Source organism: Typopeltis vanoorti, chromosome 2, assembly GCF_054136105.1.
Source record: "Typopeltis vanoorti isolate ZY-2024b chromosome 2, IOZ_Tvanoo_1.0, whole genome shotgun sequence".
Taxonomy (NCBI): Eukaryota; Metazoa; Arthropoda; class Arachnida; order Uropygi; family Thelyphonidae; genus Typopeltis; species Typopeltis vanoorti.
The window spans coordinates 82,275,082-82,296,102 of NC_143550.1; the positions used below are offsets into that span (position 1 = coordinate 82,275,082).

Consider the following 21,021-nt stretch of genomic DNA (forward strand, 5'->3'; position numbering starts at 1 on the left):
GCAAGAAGACTGGTCTCTGTATGGTGTCATGTTCAAGAGTCTATCTCCCCTCACTGCATGTCCAAACAAACCGTAACTAGTATTGTGAACAAAGTACATTTCTCTTAGCAACCAGTTCATCCAAACAAATCAAACCAAACACAATATTCCAAACTTACCGGGATCTTGCCAAAAAATCATTTTCACATCCACTTTACAAACATCTGTAGCATAACTCCAAACGTAAATGACATAATTCATTGTTATGTAAAGACATCCAAAACCAGACCTCCTCCTAAACCCAAATTGCAGTTACATCAACCACAGTTCACCTTCAAACTATACAGGTTATCTCTCCTCTAAGTCACTCAAACCACAATCTTGTGCAAGTTTCCAGTCTCACAGAATGCTCTTCCTATTCCTCCAGCCATATCGAATCTTGTGTCCTCCAGCACTACAAAGAGGATGATCTCCAGAACTACTACTCTTCTGACCCAGCCACCTGCATTCAATGCCCAAATTATACTCATGATTCATTACACCACAAAGGTGGTATCTGTGCCTTTTGTACATTCTGACATTGCCTGCCAGATCATGCCAAATTTAGAATCCCCTGCTTTCGACATCCTCTGGCTGAAGGTTTTCTTGCCCAACTTAGCAACAGTCATCTGCTGCATTTACAGTCTACAAACTCTGAAAACTACAAAGACCCCTTAGCCTTCCTCTCAATGAAATTAGACCATCTACAATTCAGTATCCAAACAGCGAAGACATCATCTTAGGTGACCTAAATGTCCACATTTCCAACTGGATCTCCTTCAACACCACCGTCAAGCTAGACATGATGTGGAAGTTTCATTATAAGCAATGATCTAACACAAATCATGCAGCTACCTACTCAAATTCCAGATAATCTCCTCCACTTTCCCCAATATCCTTGATCCTTTTTTTTAAAACTAGTTTTCCTTCCAGACACACTGCAGAGGTTACTTCTCCTCTTGGCAACTCAGACCACAATCTTGTGCAACTTTGCAGTCTCACAGAATGCTCCTCTGGACACACTCTTCTGACCCAGACACCTGCATTAAGCAAATCACAGAAATCATCCACAGTGGCATGGAGGCATTCATCCCTAATTTCCATCCACTTTCCAAGTCCTAGTCCAACAGAAGTATGAAAGTAGTCCAAGGGAAAAAAAAAAAAAAAACTCAGCTCGCCACAGTTGACATGCATCAAGAACCCAGGTTTCATACTTAGCCTAGGCAAAAGCACACAGTAACTGTCAATCAACTATCAGCAAATCCAACCTCATTAAGGCCAATAGTAGAAAACTTGTCTCTTCAAAATAGTAACCGTGCCTTCTGGTCCCCTTGCAAAAACTATTACCTATGCCCTCCTCCCTTCTCTCTCCTATCCAGATGGAATCACTGTTACAGCACTCAAAGAAAAAGCTGATCCTAGCATCACTATTTCCCTCTAACTCTTGATATATATGACTTTCATAGATGACAAAGGCAAATCATCACCTTCCATAATAGCAACTGAGCACCATATGCTTCCTGTGACCTTTTGGCAGAAGGATATAAGAAGAATTAGAAAACCTGAACACTACTAAATTGTCTAGTCTCAATGGAATCTCTTCTATTGTACTCAAATGTGCTCCAGAGCTAACACCTATCTTCTATTATTTCTTCAATCTTCTATACTCAGCTGGAACCTATCCCATCTCATGGAAATTAACATATCTCTCCAACCCATTCCAAAAAAGGGGAGATAAAAGCCCACCATCCAACTATTGATCAATTGCCACCACTTCAATCCCTCGAAAATAATGGTGAAAGTTAATAATTATTAATGGTCAATTTCTTCACTACCTAGAAGCTAATTATTAATCAGTGACCACCAGTATGGATTCTGCCAATCCAGATCCACGGTTGATATTATTACTATTATTACGGACAACTCCGGGGAGTCATCAGACCCATCGAGGGAGGCCCCAAATCATATTCATCACAACTATTCGACATTCATACAGTATCTATCATACCTCGCCTTAAACTCATTCACTGTCACAGCATCCACCACAGACTCAGGGAGCACATTCCACTCATTCACTACTCTAAAAGTAAAGAACCCAGCTCTAACACCTTTACTAACCACACTTTTGCCCAGTTTCCATGGATGTTCCCTAGTCCTCCCACAACCAGCACTGTTCTCAAAAATATCTTCTGAATTAATTTTATAGAAACCCTTCAGTAATTTGAATGTCTCAATCATATCTCCCCTCCTCCACCTATCAACCAATTTTTGCAACCCATAAATCCTCAACCTGTTCTCATAAGGTTCATTCCACAGACCTGCTATCATCTTGGTCACTCGCCTCTGGATCCTCTCCACCTCCTCCCCATCAAGAAGAAACCTAGGTGACCAAATCTGGGCACAGTAGTCGAGATGGGGGTCTTATCAAGGCTCGATACAGAGGAACAATAACCTGCTTGTCAACGTATTCCTCAGCAACCAAGTGATTTAATGAGCTGATTTGGCCACTTTTTCAATGTGGCCCCTAAATTTCAATTCCTTATCCACCAACACTCCTAAATCTCGTGCCTCATCAATTTCCTGGAGCACAGTTCCACCAATGCAGTAAACTGCCGTCAATCTTTTCACCCCAAAATGCATAACCTTAGATTTTGCCACATTAAATTGACATCCATTCTCCTTAGCCCAGACCTCCAATCTATCCAAATCATCCTGCAAAATTTTGACATCATCTGCATTCACTATTGCCCTACCCAACTTTGCAGCATCCGCAAACAAATGAACTGTTCCTCTCAGATCTTTTCCTATATCATTAATGAACAAATTAAACAGCAGTGGTCCAAGAACAGATCCTTGTGGCACACCACTAGTCACAGGCCGTCTTGTGGCCTCTACTCCCGAGTAAACCACTCTCTGATATCTCTCCGTCAACCACCCTCCTGTCCATCTCACCAACCCTATGTCCATCGCCATATGCTGCAATTTACTGATTAGAATTCCATGTGGTATCCTGTCAAAGGCCTTAGCAAGGTCCAGTAGAATCACTGTAAACCCATTACCCTTATCCAGTTCAGCCGTCACTGTGTTATAATATGTGAGCAAGTTACTGAGGCATGACCTACCCTTCACAAAACCATGCTGTCCCCAACACAGTATCCCATTTTCTTCTATCCAATCTTGTATTTTCCTCTTGACTATTTTCTCTAAGACCTTGATAATGATTCCTGTTATGCTGATTGGCCGGTAATTTTCAACAGCAGCCTTGGAACCACCTTTGTGCAGCGGAACTATTTTCCCCTCTTTCCACCCCCTTGGGACTGACCCAGACCCGAGGCTCAAATTAAACAAAATGGTCAAGGGCACTGACAATTCTTTAGCTGCTTCACGTATGACACGAGCTGGTATACCATCCAATCCCACAGATGTATTGACAATGAGGTTCTGTAATAGACTAGTTACCTCTACTTCACTCATCACAATTCCAGTATAAGCTGTTGGTTCTTCCATTCCTGCAAAGCCACCACCTGGATGATATACTCCTGCAAAGTGCTCGCTCAGTAATTCCACAATATCGACTGATTCAGTTACCTCCCTACCCTCAGCATTTTTTAAGATTATTCTACCATGAGCATTTTTCCTTTTACTTGCAACATATTGAAAAAACTGTTTGGGATTCTCTTTAGCCTGCATGGCCAATTTTCTTTCGTAATCCGCTTTTGCTTTTCTTACCACCCTTTACCATCCTGGCCTGAGCTTTATACTGTTCCTGCAGCTGATGGTCATGTTTCTCCTTAAATTCCCTCCACAATTGTTTCTTTTTTTGCAGCTCAAGCTTAATAGTGTTATTCATCCATTTAACCCCTACTTGATTTATTATTCGGACTCTTGGTATACAGTCAACCATTGCCTCCTGCAAACAGTTCTTAACCACCTCCCATGCACTATCAACATCCAGCCCTTGCAGTTTTACATGCCATGGCACTGAGCCAAGCACACACCTAAGCTTGTCATACTTACCAGTCCGGTAATTCCACATGTACCCTGTCTTAATTGTAAATTCCACTCCTTTAGCCACCTCCCAAGTCATGACCTTATGGTCACTCTCACCAATTGGTGGCAACATGGTCATGTTTGTTACAGCCACATTCTCGGTTGCAATTACTAGGTCCAGCACTCTCTGCCCCCTGGTATTTTCCACTGCATGTTGCCGCAGATAGCTGTCCCTTAATAACTGCATAAAATCCAATTCCTTCCTCCCATGTGCCCTCTCCTCTTTCCAGTCAATGTTACCATAATTGAAATCACCCATAATAATTACCCTCCTTCCACTTATTTCTTCTATTTGCCTATGCATACTATCCCCACTATCTATTCCATCACCTGGTCTATAGAAGCACCCAATTGTATATTTTGTTCTGCTAGATTCTATCTCACACCAAACAGCCTCAAATGTGCTCTTTTCTCTATCCTGCAGTTCAAGTTCTATACTCCTTGGCTGCAGCTCATCAGCTATCATCAATAACACTCCTCCCCCCTTTTTATTCACCCTGTCATTCCTGAACACGCTATACCCGTCGCATTCAATCCCACTAGCTTTATCATCTTCTGTCAGCCATGTTTCACTAATACCAACAACCTGTGGCCTGGAAGTGCCAACCAAGGCCAAAAACTCTTCCTTCTTGTTCCTAATACTCCTGGCATTAGTGTACATGAATTGCAGAAGCCCATTTGTCCCATCCCTACTTTGATGCCTTATACTAACTATCCCATTCTGATTTGTTGTCCTTCGTACTCACTCGGGCATAATATACTCATTCATACACTCAACTGCCTCCCTAAAGTCTGCATATCTACTCCCCCCCTTAATAAATCTAGTTTCCCCGAGTCTGTACATCCACTTCCACATCATTCATCAACACTTTTTATATATCTTAGCCTACATCCCTCACTTGCCACAGAAAGGTTCGGAGAAACATCTGTTGTCAACCTTGACATTTTCAAAGCTTCTGATAGTGCTTGGCATCAAGGCATGTTTTGCAAACAGCCTTCCTTTGGTATACATGTCGCCCTCTAACTGGATAGCCAGCTTTCTCTCTGGTTCACTGTATTTCATGGGGAATGGCATCCTCTCTTCGAGCTTTGCCACCAATGCAGGTGTTCTTCAGGGTCCCATTCTCTTGTACATAAATGACCCATTCTCAATCACTACAAATGCTATCCATAGTTCTGTAGACAATAGCATTCTCCTTTCATCTTACTCCTCTGAAAAATATTTAGTTCCCTGGCATAGTTTACATCAAGATCATCTGCAACAGTGGCTTAAACACTGATCTCAATCCATCCTTCAGTAAGGCAAGGATAACCTAGTCATCTTCAATGCCACTAAACCACAGTCCTCTGCCTTTTCTCTTGTAAAAGGGATCCTAGCTCATCTTCTCTCATCCTCAGTAATACACACATCACTAGACAGGATGAACTATGGACTGACATTTACCTCCAACTTTCTTGGCACAAACAAATCATATCTTCCTCAGCTTCTAAAAAACTAGGCATTCATTTCTGCTCAAGAAGCTATTTTACACCAATCCAGCTATTAACCCTACATAAATTCCAAATAAGTCCATCCTTAAAATACTGTTCGCACATTTGGAGTGGTGCACCTAAACCCTCCTTAAAAATTTTTGATGCTGTCCAGAGGAGAGAAATCCAGTTCATAGATGACCCTTCTCATCACAGGCTTACTTCAACCTCTATCCTATAGGTGCAATGTTTCAGCTCTGTATCTCTTCTACTGTTAGGCCTGTTAAAACAAGAGCAATAGCTGTCTAACATCACTTTATAGTAGAACTGCAACCTCATCAAACTAGCTTTTACTCTTCTTCATTTATTCCACCTACCTCTGTCCTATGGAACAGCCTTACCCCATGATGTATTTCCTAATGATTTCACTTTAAGAAGAATGTCAATAGGTTTCTTCTTTCTCAACCCTTATCTGGCACCTCACACATGGCACTGATATGCTGTAGGTTCTTGTACTTCTCATGTGTGGGATAAATAAAGTCTATATTGTCTATATTTAAGGTGTAAGTCAGAAGCTAGAACTGAAGAAAATATCTGAATTAAAAAAAAAAAAAAAAAAAAATATATATATATATATATATATATATATATAGTGTAAAACCCCTTATTTACACTTTTTAGGGGACTAATGGAAAAAAGTGTAAATAGCAGGAAATGTAAAAAACATTTAAAAAAAGGCTAAAAGATGACTTATAGTGAGTCTACATACTCGATTACAAAATTTAATAACTGAAAATAAATTAATTTACAACTACTTACATTTATCTATTTAAAAAATCTTTAACTGTTGATTGTTTTTGCTTTTCGTTTTTTTTTTTTTTTGACATAGCGCCAGGTTGCTTTGCATTGAGTTCAGTGCTTGACCTGTTTACTATCGTGTTCAAAGTGGACACGGAGAGTCCAAGATCTTTTGCTAAATGCACACATGTTCTGGCATGCCAATCTACACGTCGCAGATTGCCATCTTTTCTTCTACCAAAATACATTTTCTGTCATTTTTCTCCATGTTACTAACATGGATAATCCACCACCACAACTTGAAAGCAACTTTCACATGCTAAATTACGTAGCAGAAATTCTGCAATATCAATTCATATTATGATTGAAAAATCACGGTATCGCTCATCAATACATTACTGCTGGAAGGCACCGTGATGGCAGAAACGAAACCACAACCGAAAGCAACGCCATCTGGAAACATAAATGAGCAGATTTCTGCAGCAATCGATTCGAAAATTAGTATTGCCACAAGAGAAAAAAATGCAAATCACGGGAAATAACGTCCACATCAAGTTGTTAATGGCGGGAAAACAACATATCGAGAATAGGCCTTAAGACGGACCAACGGAGAATGACGTAAATGGCAGGAAAACGTAAATTGCGGGAATGTAAAAACGGGGTTTTACTGTACATGTGTGTGTGTATATATACACACACATACATATATACACATACATACATACATATATATACTGAAGGACTCAGATATGCTTATCCCCACACAATGTAACAAAAACAAAGATTTAATGTTACACCAATTTTGGTGTAAGATTTACATTCATTAAAAATCTAATAATCTGGGACATTTCACACATTATGCCATTATGACACACACGAATGTGACAGCAACAACTAGTACTGTATTAATAATGTGTTGTATTAACACATTAGTTAATACAACAGATTATTTTGGCCACTTGATTTATATGCATTAGTGTTGAAGTTTTTATAACATCTGTTGCAATTAATTTTTTCTAGTCTTTTTTTTATACAAGTCTTGTACTCCTGATGAGATATGTCTAATGAGTTATGAAACTCGTTGGGTTATGCTGTTTATGGTAATAAATCTGTTTATGTTTATTTGAGAAATTCTTGGAATTTGGTAAAAATATTCATTGGTTATTGCTGATTTGTAATAAGCACATGGCAGCATTAATAAGGAAAAATTGAGATTATACTTTGAAATATCAGGTAAATTAGCAAGACTTACAAGATTAACAATGGAAAATTCAGCACAGGTTAAAACAGAAAATCATTCAATAAATCTCTTTGCAATAAATCAAGGATTAAAACAAGGGAATGATTTAGTTCCAGTGCTTTTTAACTTGGAACTGGAATATATTTTCTGAGTGTTGCCAACAGTCACTAATGATGCTTTAATAAATCAGTGCAGATTGCAGCACGTGCAGCAAACATTAAATTCATATCAAGAATACAAGAAGAAAGATATTTAGCATTAGATAAATTAGCACACAAAACAAGGTGTTACAAAAAATGAATAAACAAAAACACAAAATAAGGTTAACACAAGGTAGAATTGGTCAATTAATACAGGTGAAATGAGAACCCTGAAAAAGTGGAACAATTTAAATATACAGGAATTATAATTAAATGCCATATACATGTTACACTTATGCAACACTAAATGATGTGGTATAAGTAGAATCAAATAAAAAGGACTAGTTTCAGCCTCCTCCTTTCACACATCTTGTTCAGATCAACAGATATTCATTAGAAAACACACACACACACACACACACACACACACACACACACACACACACACACACACACACACACACACACACACACACACACACACACACACGAGGTAGTATCAAAAAGTTTCGAGACTAGCTCTCTTTACGAGAAATTACTTTATTTATCTATGTTTACACACTATCACCTTCAAAATAGTCCCCTTGCATATCAATACAGCACTCCCAGCATTCTTGCCACTTCTGGAATGTGTTCTGGAAGTCTTCTTTTCGAAGCATGTCAAGCACCTTCTGCGATTCGCGCTGGATCTCTGCAATGGTGTCAAAACGGTGACCTTTGAGCTGGATCTTCATCTTCCGGAAGAGGGCGAAGTCTGCAGGAGCCAAATCTGGCAAGTAGGGTGGGTGCGGAAGTGAGATCATGTTGTTTCTGGCGAGAAACTTACATGTGAGGAGAGTTCGGTGACAGGCTGCATTGTCATTGTGGAGCATCCAGTTTTTCTCGCGCCACAGATCTGGTCGCTTTCGCCGAATGTCCTCCCTCAGATGCCTTAAAACATGGCAGCAGAACTCGCTATTGACAGTCTGGCCCCATGAGGACGAATTCTTGATGCACAATGCTGCGAATGTCGAAAAAGATGATGAGCATGCACTTGGTCAAGCTGTGGACTTGCCTCGCCTTTTGCGGTCGTTGAGATGATGGCTCTTCCACTGTGAAGACAGCTGCTTCATCCCAGGGTCGTACCCGTATTCCTGATCTCTCATCGTCTTCCAGTGATGTTCTTCCACTCTTGAAGCACACATGCCACTCAACACCTCGAACGACTCATTGCAGCATCGCCATAAACTTGCCGAATCATGTCAAACATCTGTGGCAGATTTGCCCAGTTTCATGCAGAATTTCACATTTGCTCTTTGTTCTAACTTGCTGTCCATGATGAAATCACAGATGTGGTAACGCAGGTGGTCAGAATAGCATCAGTTGCACAGCTCCCGATGTACACAGGATGACGATGTCTTTTGGCACACAGACTTATGAAGGTAGGTGCTCCCTGCGACTGTGTGTGCAGCATTGTGCTGCCATCTGTTGGCATGTCACAAACCTAGTCTTGAAACTTTTTGATACCACCTCATATATATAAATAATTTATCTAATTGTTACCAATAAAGGTGAACCTGGATATCTGAGGCGAGGGTGGAGGATTTTATTTTAAATTTTGAAAGGAAAATATTTTGACTAGTGAATAATGGTCTCTGGAAGATCAGATAGCGAGTATGAGTTATACAAATTCTAAGAAGAACATAGATATCTAGTTTAATCAAGTTCAAAAAGTTGCAGTGTGCTGGACATGTTTTTCAAATGAAAAATGACTATTTCTAAGCAAACTATAAAAAGTAATATTTTTGATAAAATACCAAAAGGAGAACCAAGAATAAGACAGACAGATACCATTGGTCAAGATAGTAACACCATACTGCAAGGTTCAGACTAGAGAAGTAAGGTCTTGAATAGGTAGGACTGGAAGCAGTAAAACTGAGGAGAACAAGGCTCAATTTGGGCATCATAGGAAAAATAAGAAAGCAAATATCAAGATGAATTGTAGAAATACTAAGTCATTTGTTGCTAAACACATTCATTATTTTAACATGTATCTGTCAGAAATAATAGCCCACAAACAGTTAAATTATTATTATTACGTGACACCTCCAGGGAGTCCAAAGACTCATCGAGGGAGCCACTCAATCCACCAACTACAACTCACTGCATCTACATCAAAGCCATCTACCACCTGTTCCCACCACTAGTACTTCCACAGACAATCACAAACGTCCATGCCCACTGCAGGATTCGAACCTGCAGTTTTTTGGCTGGAGAGAAGATACGCTAACCGCTCGGCCAACCAGGCCGGCTAATTAAATTGTTAAATGTGGCATCTGAAGAAAAATTTCACCATTCCTATGGAAAATTAACTGATCTTGCAGATTTCTTCAAGTGTTTTAGTTGCATATTTTCCCATCTGTGGGGCCCTTACATAAAAGTAATAATGATCAGAAGAAGAAATACAGAAATATTGGGCAGATGAAAAAAACGTATCTGGTAGTAATGTATTGCATATTCACAGTTTTCACCAAAACACTTTAGTATAATCTGAACAGTTCATTGGCCAATGTAGGGATGTTTAACTAACATGAGAGGTTGGTTATACTATAGTAGACTAGTACTGCAGATGAGCAGTAAGGAACATGTTCACATTTGACTTGAAGAGCTGTGGATTGTATTCCTTGGGAAACATGTGGTGGAAGACTGTTCCAGATAACAGTAGTGGACGAGATAAATGAAGACGAGAAATTTATTCTGTGGGTTTGGAGTTGAACTATGAGAGGTCACTGGTTAGCCGCTACATGTGTTTGGATGGATTTGCAGGGTGGGGATATTATTGATGCCAATTCTGAAGAACAGCAACCATAAGTATTTATAGAGGATGCAAACCACAAAGACTGAATGCCAATGTGAAAATGAGTGGAGTGTATCAGTGAGAGAGGGGTTGTCAATCAATCTAACTGCTCTCTTCTGTATATAATCCAGTATTTTTAGGGAGCTCTTTGGTACACCATCCTAGATGTGAGAGCAGTATTCAATGGTCAGGTGGATTTTGTGATTTGTATAAGGTAAGCAACTGTTTGTAGTTAAAATAATGTTCCTGTGAAGGAGAATACCTAATTTTTTTGGATGCAGAGGAGGTAATATTTGTGATATGTTTATGCCAAGAGGCATTTGGATATTGTCAAGGGTAAGATTGGAAGAACAGGGTTCTTTTTTTTTTTTTTTTGTGGGAAATAATTCAGAGCAGTGTTTTACTAGCTTTGAGGTTGACAAGGTTATCCAAACAGGATAAATGTTTTGAAGATCTGAATTAATAGTAGTGTTGATAGAAGAAAGAGAAATTATTATATTTATTTATTTAATCCCTTTATAGAGATTGATCTCTGTTCAACAATTATTTTTTTTTTTTTATTTCCAAGTGCCTTTACTATATTTATTTATTGCAAAAGTGTTCACTCCGATTGGTGCAATGACTCTATTTTTAGCATTTCTTTCAGAATCCAAAAAATTCACTGACTCAAGACCAAAATACAAAATAAACATATTTAATAAAACAAAAACAATATATATACACTTCAAACAACTTTACATAACTATAACTAACTACAGAATTAATTGTCCAAGACATTTTAAAAATAAACTTACACTTAAGACTAGACTAAACGCTTTTTTTCACGACAAAATGTTCATAGCCAATTTCTTTCTGTTAAGGCCCCTTTTTTGAAGATATATGACTTTATTCTTCATTTTCATAGGATCTTTTCTCATCACTCATGTAGCACACATTAATTCTTCCTGACTCAATTCTGTCTTCTTTTCAGTAGAAATAAAAGTTAGATCCGGCGTCCTTAAGACAGATGAAACTTCCTAATCAGTTTTCTCGAACATTCCTTTAGAATGTAAATAGCAACTTCTTCTTTTATTCACTAATGCTTATTGACAGTCTTAACTCTTCCACTTTAAAAAATTTACAGTTCTACGATTCCCTTTTCGGAATCTACTACTAATCTTCCAATTAGTGTTTCCTCGAATATTCCTTTTAAAACATCTATAGCAATATTTTCTTTTATTTATCAATACTTATTCTACTTTGAAACTTCATAGTTCCACGATTCCTTTTTCGGAATATACTATTAATTTTCTTCCAACTGTCACACACACACACACACACACACACAAAAAAAAAAAAAAAAAAAAAAAAACTAAATTTTCTCCGCATCTAAATGTCTGCCAGCTTGTGTTCTAATTTCTTTTCCGAACGCTCTGTTGTTTACACCGTTACTTCGATACCGAACGCCCTCCTTGTCAGCTGTCAATCACACATCAAACTTCTCGGTGAGCATGCGCACTCCATGAAAGTGGCAAGCAAGAAATTAAATATAATGGCTGACATGTTGTCTTCGTTAGTGAAGAGAATGTCTTCATAAAACACAACTTAATATTTTAAATTACAATTGTTTAAAGTAACACAACTATTCAAAGTACATAAATTTTTTAACTTCTTCACATTTCATTTTGACAAAACAATTTCAATAACGGGCACATCGCAAGTGCCGGCAATGCGTGTTATAAAACTAATAAACATACTAACATAAACAATACGTAAAAATATTCAGAATTTTAAATTATGATTATTTTTACAGTAGTACAGGTTACACTAGTTCTACAAGATGTGATAATTTGTATTTTGCAAGGTTTTTCAAATGAAAAGGAGTGCAATGTGTGTAGTCATCAGCAAAACTGTATACTAAATTGGCATTCAACTAGAATAGATAATTTATATATAGAAGGAAGAGGGTGAGCAAAAGAACAAGCCTTGTGGGATCCTAGCATTAGTTGTAAAGACAGAAGATTAAGATCCATCTACCATCACTCAAAGTGAGCATCTAGTCAGAAAGCTGGCTACTTATTTGAAGAAGTAATGGGGGGGGGGGCAGATGGAATGATGGGAGTTTACTTAATAGACCTTTGTGCCAAACCTGGTCAAAAGCCTTGGAGATATCAATGGCAACAACTTGAGATTCACCAAACCTTTCTGTGGTGTTTATCCAGAGATGGGTAACATAGGTTTTCATACCTTGTTGATCAGCAGTAATGAAATCCAAACTGCCTGTCATTTATTAGATGAGAGAAATTCGATGGTAATTTGAAGGAAAAGAGATTTGTCACCCTTCTTAGGAACAGGTTGTTATATGGACTAGTTTCCAGACTGCAGGATAGATACCAATAGAATAAGAAAGTGTAAATAGGCAGAATAGAGTGGAAGTCAACTATGGAACATAGACTTTTAAAGCAACTGGAGGAATGGTATCAGGGTCAGGAGACTTTTTGATACCCAATTTGAGCAAATTTTTTTGATTGCTTTCTGGAAAAAAGGTCAAATGCAACATTGAGTGTTTGGAATGGTTGGAAATTTACTATGGTTGGGTTGACTGTAATTGTGATGGAAGAAACTAAGGCTATGAGGCCAGTGTTTTTTGTTGATTAACAGCTACTGATTTGTAACTTAATTATTCCAGCCAGTTTGCTTCCTTTTTATGATGAAAAATCCTGCCTCCTCCCAAGGTTTTTTTTTTTAAAACAAGTTTTCAGGTTGTTAAAAAGTGACCACTTATTCGTTTTGCAAACTTAAAATGCATGATAATTTCTTAAGGCAACTTTTACTAAAAGGCTTATTTTTAAAGATATCATGTTTCATATATTGTGCTTGAGTCTGATCACTTGAATTTTTTTTTTTTTTTTTTTTTTTTTGGGGGGGGGGGGGGATCCAGAGGTAAGTGACCAAGATTACATTCTTGAATGTGAACATCATTAAATTCATTTCTAATATGATTCTGCCATTGATGCCATCTGATCACTCCTCTAATTTTAGTCATAATACTCTCATGTTAGTGGTCTACACAAAGAGGTTTCTGAAAGTTCTAAGAAACACCAGCTGTTTTATTTCTAATCTAACTTTCAGATTCATAAGTGAAAACTAGTTTGAACACCATCTTATATACTGCTAGTTTTGGCTAATTTCAATCACAATCCATATAAATTTATTCAACTGGGCTCCCCACCATACCAGCTCTGCTTATTCTATTGTCTATGTTCATATTTAATTTGCTATTTTCACTAAAAATTGATTGTGCTTAAAATAGATGACTACTTCACTTGTTCCATAGATGAAATACTTGACTTTTCCATGTCTAGTATTTTCCTAGTTTTAGTCTTTTTATCAATAATTTTCATGTCAATTTTGTACACCTGTTATTCAATTTAGTTAAATAATCCTGAAGATGGATTTGTTTAGAAGTACATCATCTACATAAAGCAAAAAGCCAAAATTTATCAAGGTTTAAATGCCATTTTCTTTCAAGATGAGATTCATATAGATGATGAATAACTGAAAATTAGAGTGCAGCCTCTCACATCTGATCTCACATCAAATCACTCTCTCCTACTTCCTTTAATGCTAACTGCTGACTTTCAGTCATTTCAGTGATTAAATCAAAAAAAAAAAAAAAAACATTATGACAAACTGAATTAAACAAAAAATTGGAATGCATTAATTGCAGAAAAGCAGAGCATACATCCAACATATGATATGATCAAAAAAAGGATATAAGTTAAATATAGATTATGTATTGCTCTGTATAATGTCCAATACAAGTTATGATAAAACAAGTCAGAAAAAAATATTTAGGAATAGAATTAAATACACACAACATCGCATTACACAAAATGAAGTATGAGAACAAGAATAAGAACATCAAGAAAGACACAAAATAAGAAACAAAACGAGTTCTTAGAACAGAACTAACACATATAGCAGAAACATCAAAAACTATAAAAATTAGACAATGTTTAAATGCCATTTTCTTTCAAGATGAGATTCATATAGATGAAGAATAACTGTGAAAATAAGAGTGCAGCCTTGTTTAAGCTACACTCTTATTTTCACAGGAAACCACTGAGGTAAAAAACACTGACAAACTGAAGGAGCACAAATATTTAACACAAATTAAATGCCCAAATCAGAGAAAATTGCAGAATATAGAGCCAAATAATGATATAATCTAAAAAAAAATTTTAAAAAATACAAAAATCATATGGAGAGAATGCAGGGTAACATATGGCAAAACAAGTAAAGGAGAAGAAAAGGAAAACTGATGGATGAAGATTGTGTTGAAATTAGTGGTAGTAATGCAAGTAACTAGGCTTGTAGTGCCACTGAATTCAATACATATATGATGTCTTTTAAAATCTATTACTTGCTATAAATCAAAACTTGTAGTGTGCACTGCACACAAATGTATGCTGAAAATTTATTGGCCATTGATACACACATACAGAGAACCCCACAACCATAGTGCTGTCGCAATGCCAGGATGGAAACATTTTCTTCATATTTCATATAGGCAGTTAGTCTGCTCATTTTGAAATTTACTTTTTAATCTTTTGCATTTTTGTTATTTTATCTACTTTTATCAAGTTTGAAATAATGGGTGCAGTCACTCATCACATTGTGTTTAACAGTCATGTTTGCTACTGTTATCTGCTGCTTGCATCTATAATTGACATAAATTAGGACTTAATTAGTGATAACATTTGGCATCATTATTGATTTCCTGATATGTACCCTCAAGGGGTGTATAGACTACTATGATAGTACTATGTGATAAATTGTTGAAAGTTTTTCACTTGGTTATATTATAAATTAAAGATACCAATAATTTATATACGTGGTTTAATCCATTATCCAAGTGTAAGCAAACAAAGTTTGTGCCTGAGGTATCTTTCAGGACTGGGGCAACTCATGGCAAAGATGGTATGACTTCACATCACCTGCCTTAGTATCCCATAATGCAAAACACATATCCTTGGCAGACATGTATAATGCTATGCATTATGGGAAAGGTCACTACCCAGACCAGTTTCGACCTTTATTGAGGTCTCATCAGTGAGAGCCAGATCCAGAGATGAGATACCAAGGTTGAGGTAATGCATAAGTCATATTTTTCTATATGAGTTGTCAAAAGGTGTCATATCTTATTACTAAAATACTATCTATCTATATATCTGTTAAATTTGAATGACTAAAGGGCATTTAAAATCAGAACTTTAATAGAAAACAACTAGTTTCATTGGAAAGCCAACTTCGTGTTCTATTAACGTTCTGATTTTATATCCTTGGCATTCAGTCATTAAAATTTAACAAATATGATAATAAACGGAGTAAACCAGCATTCTAATAATCTCTCATCATCTCATTTTCCTTACCCCCTCTTTTTTATCTTGTGGTGTCAAGGTTTTTTTATTATTATTATTATTATTATTAATCATCGGACCTCAATCAATTCTAATAATAATAATATCTATCTATCTATCTCTAATTCAGAGTATTTTAATAATAAGGTGTGACACCTTTTGGCAACTCATATAGGAAAATATGACTTCTGCATTATTTCAACCTTGGTGTTGCACCTCCGGGTCTGGCTCTCACTGATGAGACCTCAATAAAGATCAAAACCGATCTGGATAATGACCCTTCCCATAATGCATAGTATTATACATGTCTGCAAGGAGATATGCTTTGCATTATGGGATACTAAGGCAAGTGATGTGAAGTCATACCACCTTTGCCACAAGTTGCCCCAGCCCCTGAAAGCTACTTCAGGGGCAAACTTTGTTTGCTTACACTTGGATAATGGATTAAACCAAGTATATAATTTCTTGGTATCTATAATTTATGTGATAAAGTTTATATTATTACCAATCTCCTATCAACAATTTTCCTCCAAATTAGTCTATTAAACTCCCATGGCTCCCACTGAAGAAACCTCAATAAAGGTTGAAACTGGTCTGGGTAGTGACCCTTCCAATAATGCATAACATTATACATGTCTGCAAGGAGATGTGCTTTGCATTGTGGGATACTAATGAAGGTGATGAGAACTCAATCCACCTTTGCCATGAGTTTCCCCAGTCCTGAAGATACTTTAGGCGCAAACTTTGTTTGCTTACACTTGGATAAAGGATTAAACTAAATATATAATTTATAGTCTATTAAACATTTGCCGTGTTTTTTCATAATGAATGGTATATGGACACCAGGCATTAGTTACTATTCATATTAATGATTTAATGTGCAGACTATGTAGAAAAAAATGGGTGTAGGTTTTTGGACATGTGTGGATGAATAAGAGGGATGACCTGCATTTGAATGAATTTGGCATCAGGTGCTTAGAAATTATTTATTGGAAAGAAACTTAATGCAAAGTCAGAGAAACCAGATAATCTTGGGAGGAATGCTGAGGATGTGTATGTAAGTGCAGCTAGGATTTGTAGACATAATAGTGATATGAATGTCAATGAGCACGGTTATAAATCTGGGTTCAGGTTATGAATCTACAACACTTTTGCTTCAGGTATTGTGTGTGTGTGTGTGGGGAGGGGAAAGAGAAAGTTGCCCAACTGGGCCAAGCAGACTGCAGATTTCAATATAAGAAAAAAGGGAGGAGGTACTATTTTTGTCTATATTCAAGTGTCATGAGAATCAGAAACAAAATGGTTGAGCTAATGTCTTATGTTGTAAATGTCTAATAATAAATTAAAGATGCCATGAATTATATTCTTGGTTTAATCCTTTACCCAAGTGTAAGCAAACAAAGTTTGCACTTGAAGTATTTTGGACTGGGCAACTTGTATATAGAAGCTAATGACTGGCATGGGCTTCCTAAAACAAGTCTTCCATCTTTTGACCTCATGGAGAAGCCTGAGAAAATAATGAAATAAGAAATAGGAAAAAAGATATTTAAAAAGGATGTGGAAAAAAATTACAGATAAGGCTTCTATAAACTGAATTAAAGAAATAATTTTACTTCAACTGATTCTTTAACAAGTGCTTAATGCAATGATTGCATTTGAAATTCCATGAAAAATTTAACTTACTGTTACAATTGCTAAAAAAATTAGTCAGTGTTCTACATACCGCCTCACGATCTTTGAGATTTTGTGCTAATTCAGATGTAACAGGCACTTCTAGGTTTTTAAACTGGAATAAAAATATTACTGGGATATAACAAACACTAAGTTTTTAAGATGATAAATTAACACACACACACAAAAAAAATAATAATAAAAACTCGTAGTGATTTCAAGTTATATACAGAATATGTTTGGTTTATTAGTTTAAATATTTAGTAAATGCAACATTTTTTGTGTTTTGGTAGCAAAGTAAATATTTTCTCTGGATTAAACCAATTTGTTGTTTTAAAAACTAGTCCTTAATTTGGTACTATTTGAAATACAAAACAGATTTAAAAATATATGTACAAAGTATTTTCATAAAAATAGTACCTGATGATATGATGTCTTCAAAAAGAACTAAACCAACATGAAAATGATATAATAATTTTCATCATTAGAGGTTTTTATTGTGATAAGCTTTAAATAAATTTAGAGAGAGAGAATCATCTCTCTCTGTTTAAATTCTTCCAAAATCATTGCATTCACTATTCTCTTACAATAATTTACTTTACACTTTTTCTTTTTTTTATTCATAAAGTAATAAGTAATTATTATTCATATGAGGAGGGCAGGGATTGAAAAGTTCTGATAAACAGCTAGAACCATGGTTCTACCTCAATTCTTTCACAGTGATCATCACAACTTTTCAGCACACCCTCAAAATTATTACTTTATACTGGTTCACTACTCTCACTGAGAATAATTTACTTCCAGCACTTTTGCACAACTTATAAGAGTAGTTTTTTTGTTTTTATTCAGGTTGCTATGCAGTAAAAGATCTTCTTTGTACTAGCCTATAATAACTTTGAATCTCCATTTTTGAACTTCTGTAGGTTAAAATTTTGATGCTTCATTATGTATTATTCATCTGCTATCTCTACAATTCTGAAAATCATTGAAGTTTGATTTTTTGTAATTTCCTAATAGTGAAGTCATCGTCCAGAGTGACTAATGTCACTAACTAATAGGCTACCTTTCGCCAATTTACTGGCTCAGAGAACCAGTGGTATTTGCTATACACAATGGCCTAAAGCAAATTGTTCAACTCCAAACATGTTCTGTTAAGAAAAAAAGAATTTCTTAACAATCCTTATATCCAAAACCAGGAGGCTTGGTCACCTCAGTAGTATATCTGAAAATACTCTTGTTAACCAGTTCTCTTTCCAGATACTACTGAGGTGAACATACCTCCTGGTAATTCAGATCACAAGCTTATCCAAGTTTCTTCACCAGTGGAGTGCCCTCCTCCTCTCAGCCATTCACAGTCTTCTGTACAATGGAACTACAACAATGCACAAATTCAATCCAAGAGATTTAGTCCTCCTTTGTTGGCTGGCTGAGTGGCTAGTGTATCTGCTCTCTAACAAACAGTCTGTGGGTTCAAAATGAATTTCACTGCATAGTGTAGACCACCACCACCACCACAGTTATTAGAGGCCTGAAGTGGCTTGTAAAAAGTTCTCTGTTTCTATGTTCTAAACTACATAAAAAACAAATGAAAAAATATATACAATTAATAAAAAACATCCTTAGCCCTATCCATGGTACAAATGTACTACTACAGATATACAGAAGTTTTTCATGATGGCTGGGAACCACATACAAAAAAAAAAAGGTCAAAATACTGTTTTCATTCTCCAAATGTAGTTATCCATATTGATATGAGGGAGTTCATTCCACTCTGTTCAAAATTCCCATCCTATATCCAAGCCAGCCATGGTTTTCCAAGAAGTGTGTAAGACACAGAAAAAGAAAGCTGCTCATTGTAAGAAGCTTGAGAAAAAACTTCAGCTTCATTCAGAGCCTGGAGTAAAGCAACAACATGTGCAAATCCATCATTAACAGAGCTGTTTGACTTTGAAAGGGGCTAAATGTAGTAAACCTGCCACCTGTACCAATGAGAAGTGAGCCTTCAATCCCCTTGCAAAAGCTGTTGGGTGAAACTTTTATTCATCCATGCTTCTACCACTTTATCACCCAAATGGTAGAAATGCAGCATCCCCTAAAGATAAAGCTGATTGCCTGGTATCATTCTTCTCATCCAACTCCAGAACAGAATGACCAAGTCAAATCACCTCCTTTACTTGAAACACTGCAACATGTCTTCTATGATCTACTGCCAGAAAAATGCTGAAAAACATGGACACCAAAAAAAAGTCTTCTTGTTCTGGAGAACTAATAACTGTTCTTTATCATCTATACACTATATTATGCTCAGCTGGCATCTGACCTACAGCATGGAAGCAAGTCCACATACAGCCAATTCCAAAAAAAGGTGATAAGTGTTTACCTTCAAACTACCGACTATTGCTCCGTGTTTTCTAAGATAATGGACACCTGGAGGACTGTCAACTAATCAGTGACCATCAATACGGATTTTGCCAATTGAAATCCACAGCAGATCTCCTCACCTACATCACTCACCTCTGGACATGTGCCATGGATAGGTTTGGAGAAACCTTGCCATTACACTTGGCATTTTGAAGGCTGTTGATAGAGTTTGGTACTAAAGACTTTTCAGAAAATTGCTGATCTTCTTAAGGTGCAATGGTAGAAGAGTTTCTCTCTCTCTCTCTCCAGATTTTCCTATCAATGCAGGTCTTCCTCAGGGCTCTGTCATTTCACCCACCTTCTTCCCTATATATACACAGTGTGCCCATTAAGTAATGAGATTGATTTTTTACAGGACAGCCTTCTGAATAAAAGTAATAAAAGTGTTTACAGTTTTGACCACTAGAGAGTGCTGTAATTGCAAGTGCAACTTTCGAGTCAGGTGACAGAGCAGTTTTCATGGGTCAATCGTTGAAGTAAAAGTGTGCGAGTCGAGCATGTCAGTAGCTGTGTCATGAAATAAACAGCTATGATAAAATTTTACTGTAAATTAGGAAAAACTGAAACAGAAGTGCACCAAGACCTAAAAAAAGGTTTACAGCGATGACTGTCTGAGCTGTGCACAGGTGTTCTACTGGTTTTCAATGTTTAAAGAGGGGAGGGAGTCCCTGGAGAATGATTCATGCTGTGGATGGCCAGTTTCTGTGCAGACAAATGCATTGTTGCCCATGATAGGTGAATAACTACTAGGCCACTTGCTGTATACAGCTTAGTGTCAGTACGGAAACGGCCAGATAAATCTTAGAAAAAGATTTGCACAAGAGGAAGATTTGTTCGAGGTTTGTACCATAGACGTTGACACACAAACAGAGAGTGCTGGGTTGCATGTTGTCAAAATTTTATCCATTCAGTTGATCAAGATCATGATGCATCACAAAGAAGTGTCACAGGTGATGAAAGTTGGTGTTTTCAGTT

At 36.8% G+C, this 21,021-nt stretch overlaps 1 protein-coding gene across 8 annotated transcripts in view; it reads right to left on the bottom strand.

Annotated features, from left to right (window-relative positions):
- The window catches only part of Upf2 (UPF2 regulator of nonsense mediated mRNA decay), a 705,876-nt gene that overhangs the window by 144,690 nt on the left and 540,165 nt on the right, over positions 1-21,021 (bottom strand). For all 8 annotated transcript variants that reach the window (XR_016550243.1, XR_016550244.1, XR_016550245.1 and 5 more), the window contains one exon: positions 17,678-17,740. Coding sequence is in view for 5 of the 8 variants with exons in the window: in XM_090412106.1 (XP_090268232.1) it covers positions 17,678-17,740 (63 nt within the window). In the remaining 3 variants the exon portion in view is untranslated. The remainder of the gene's footprint in view (positions 1-17,677; positions 17,741-21,021) is intronic.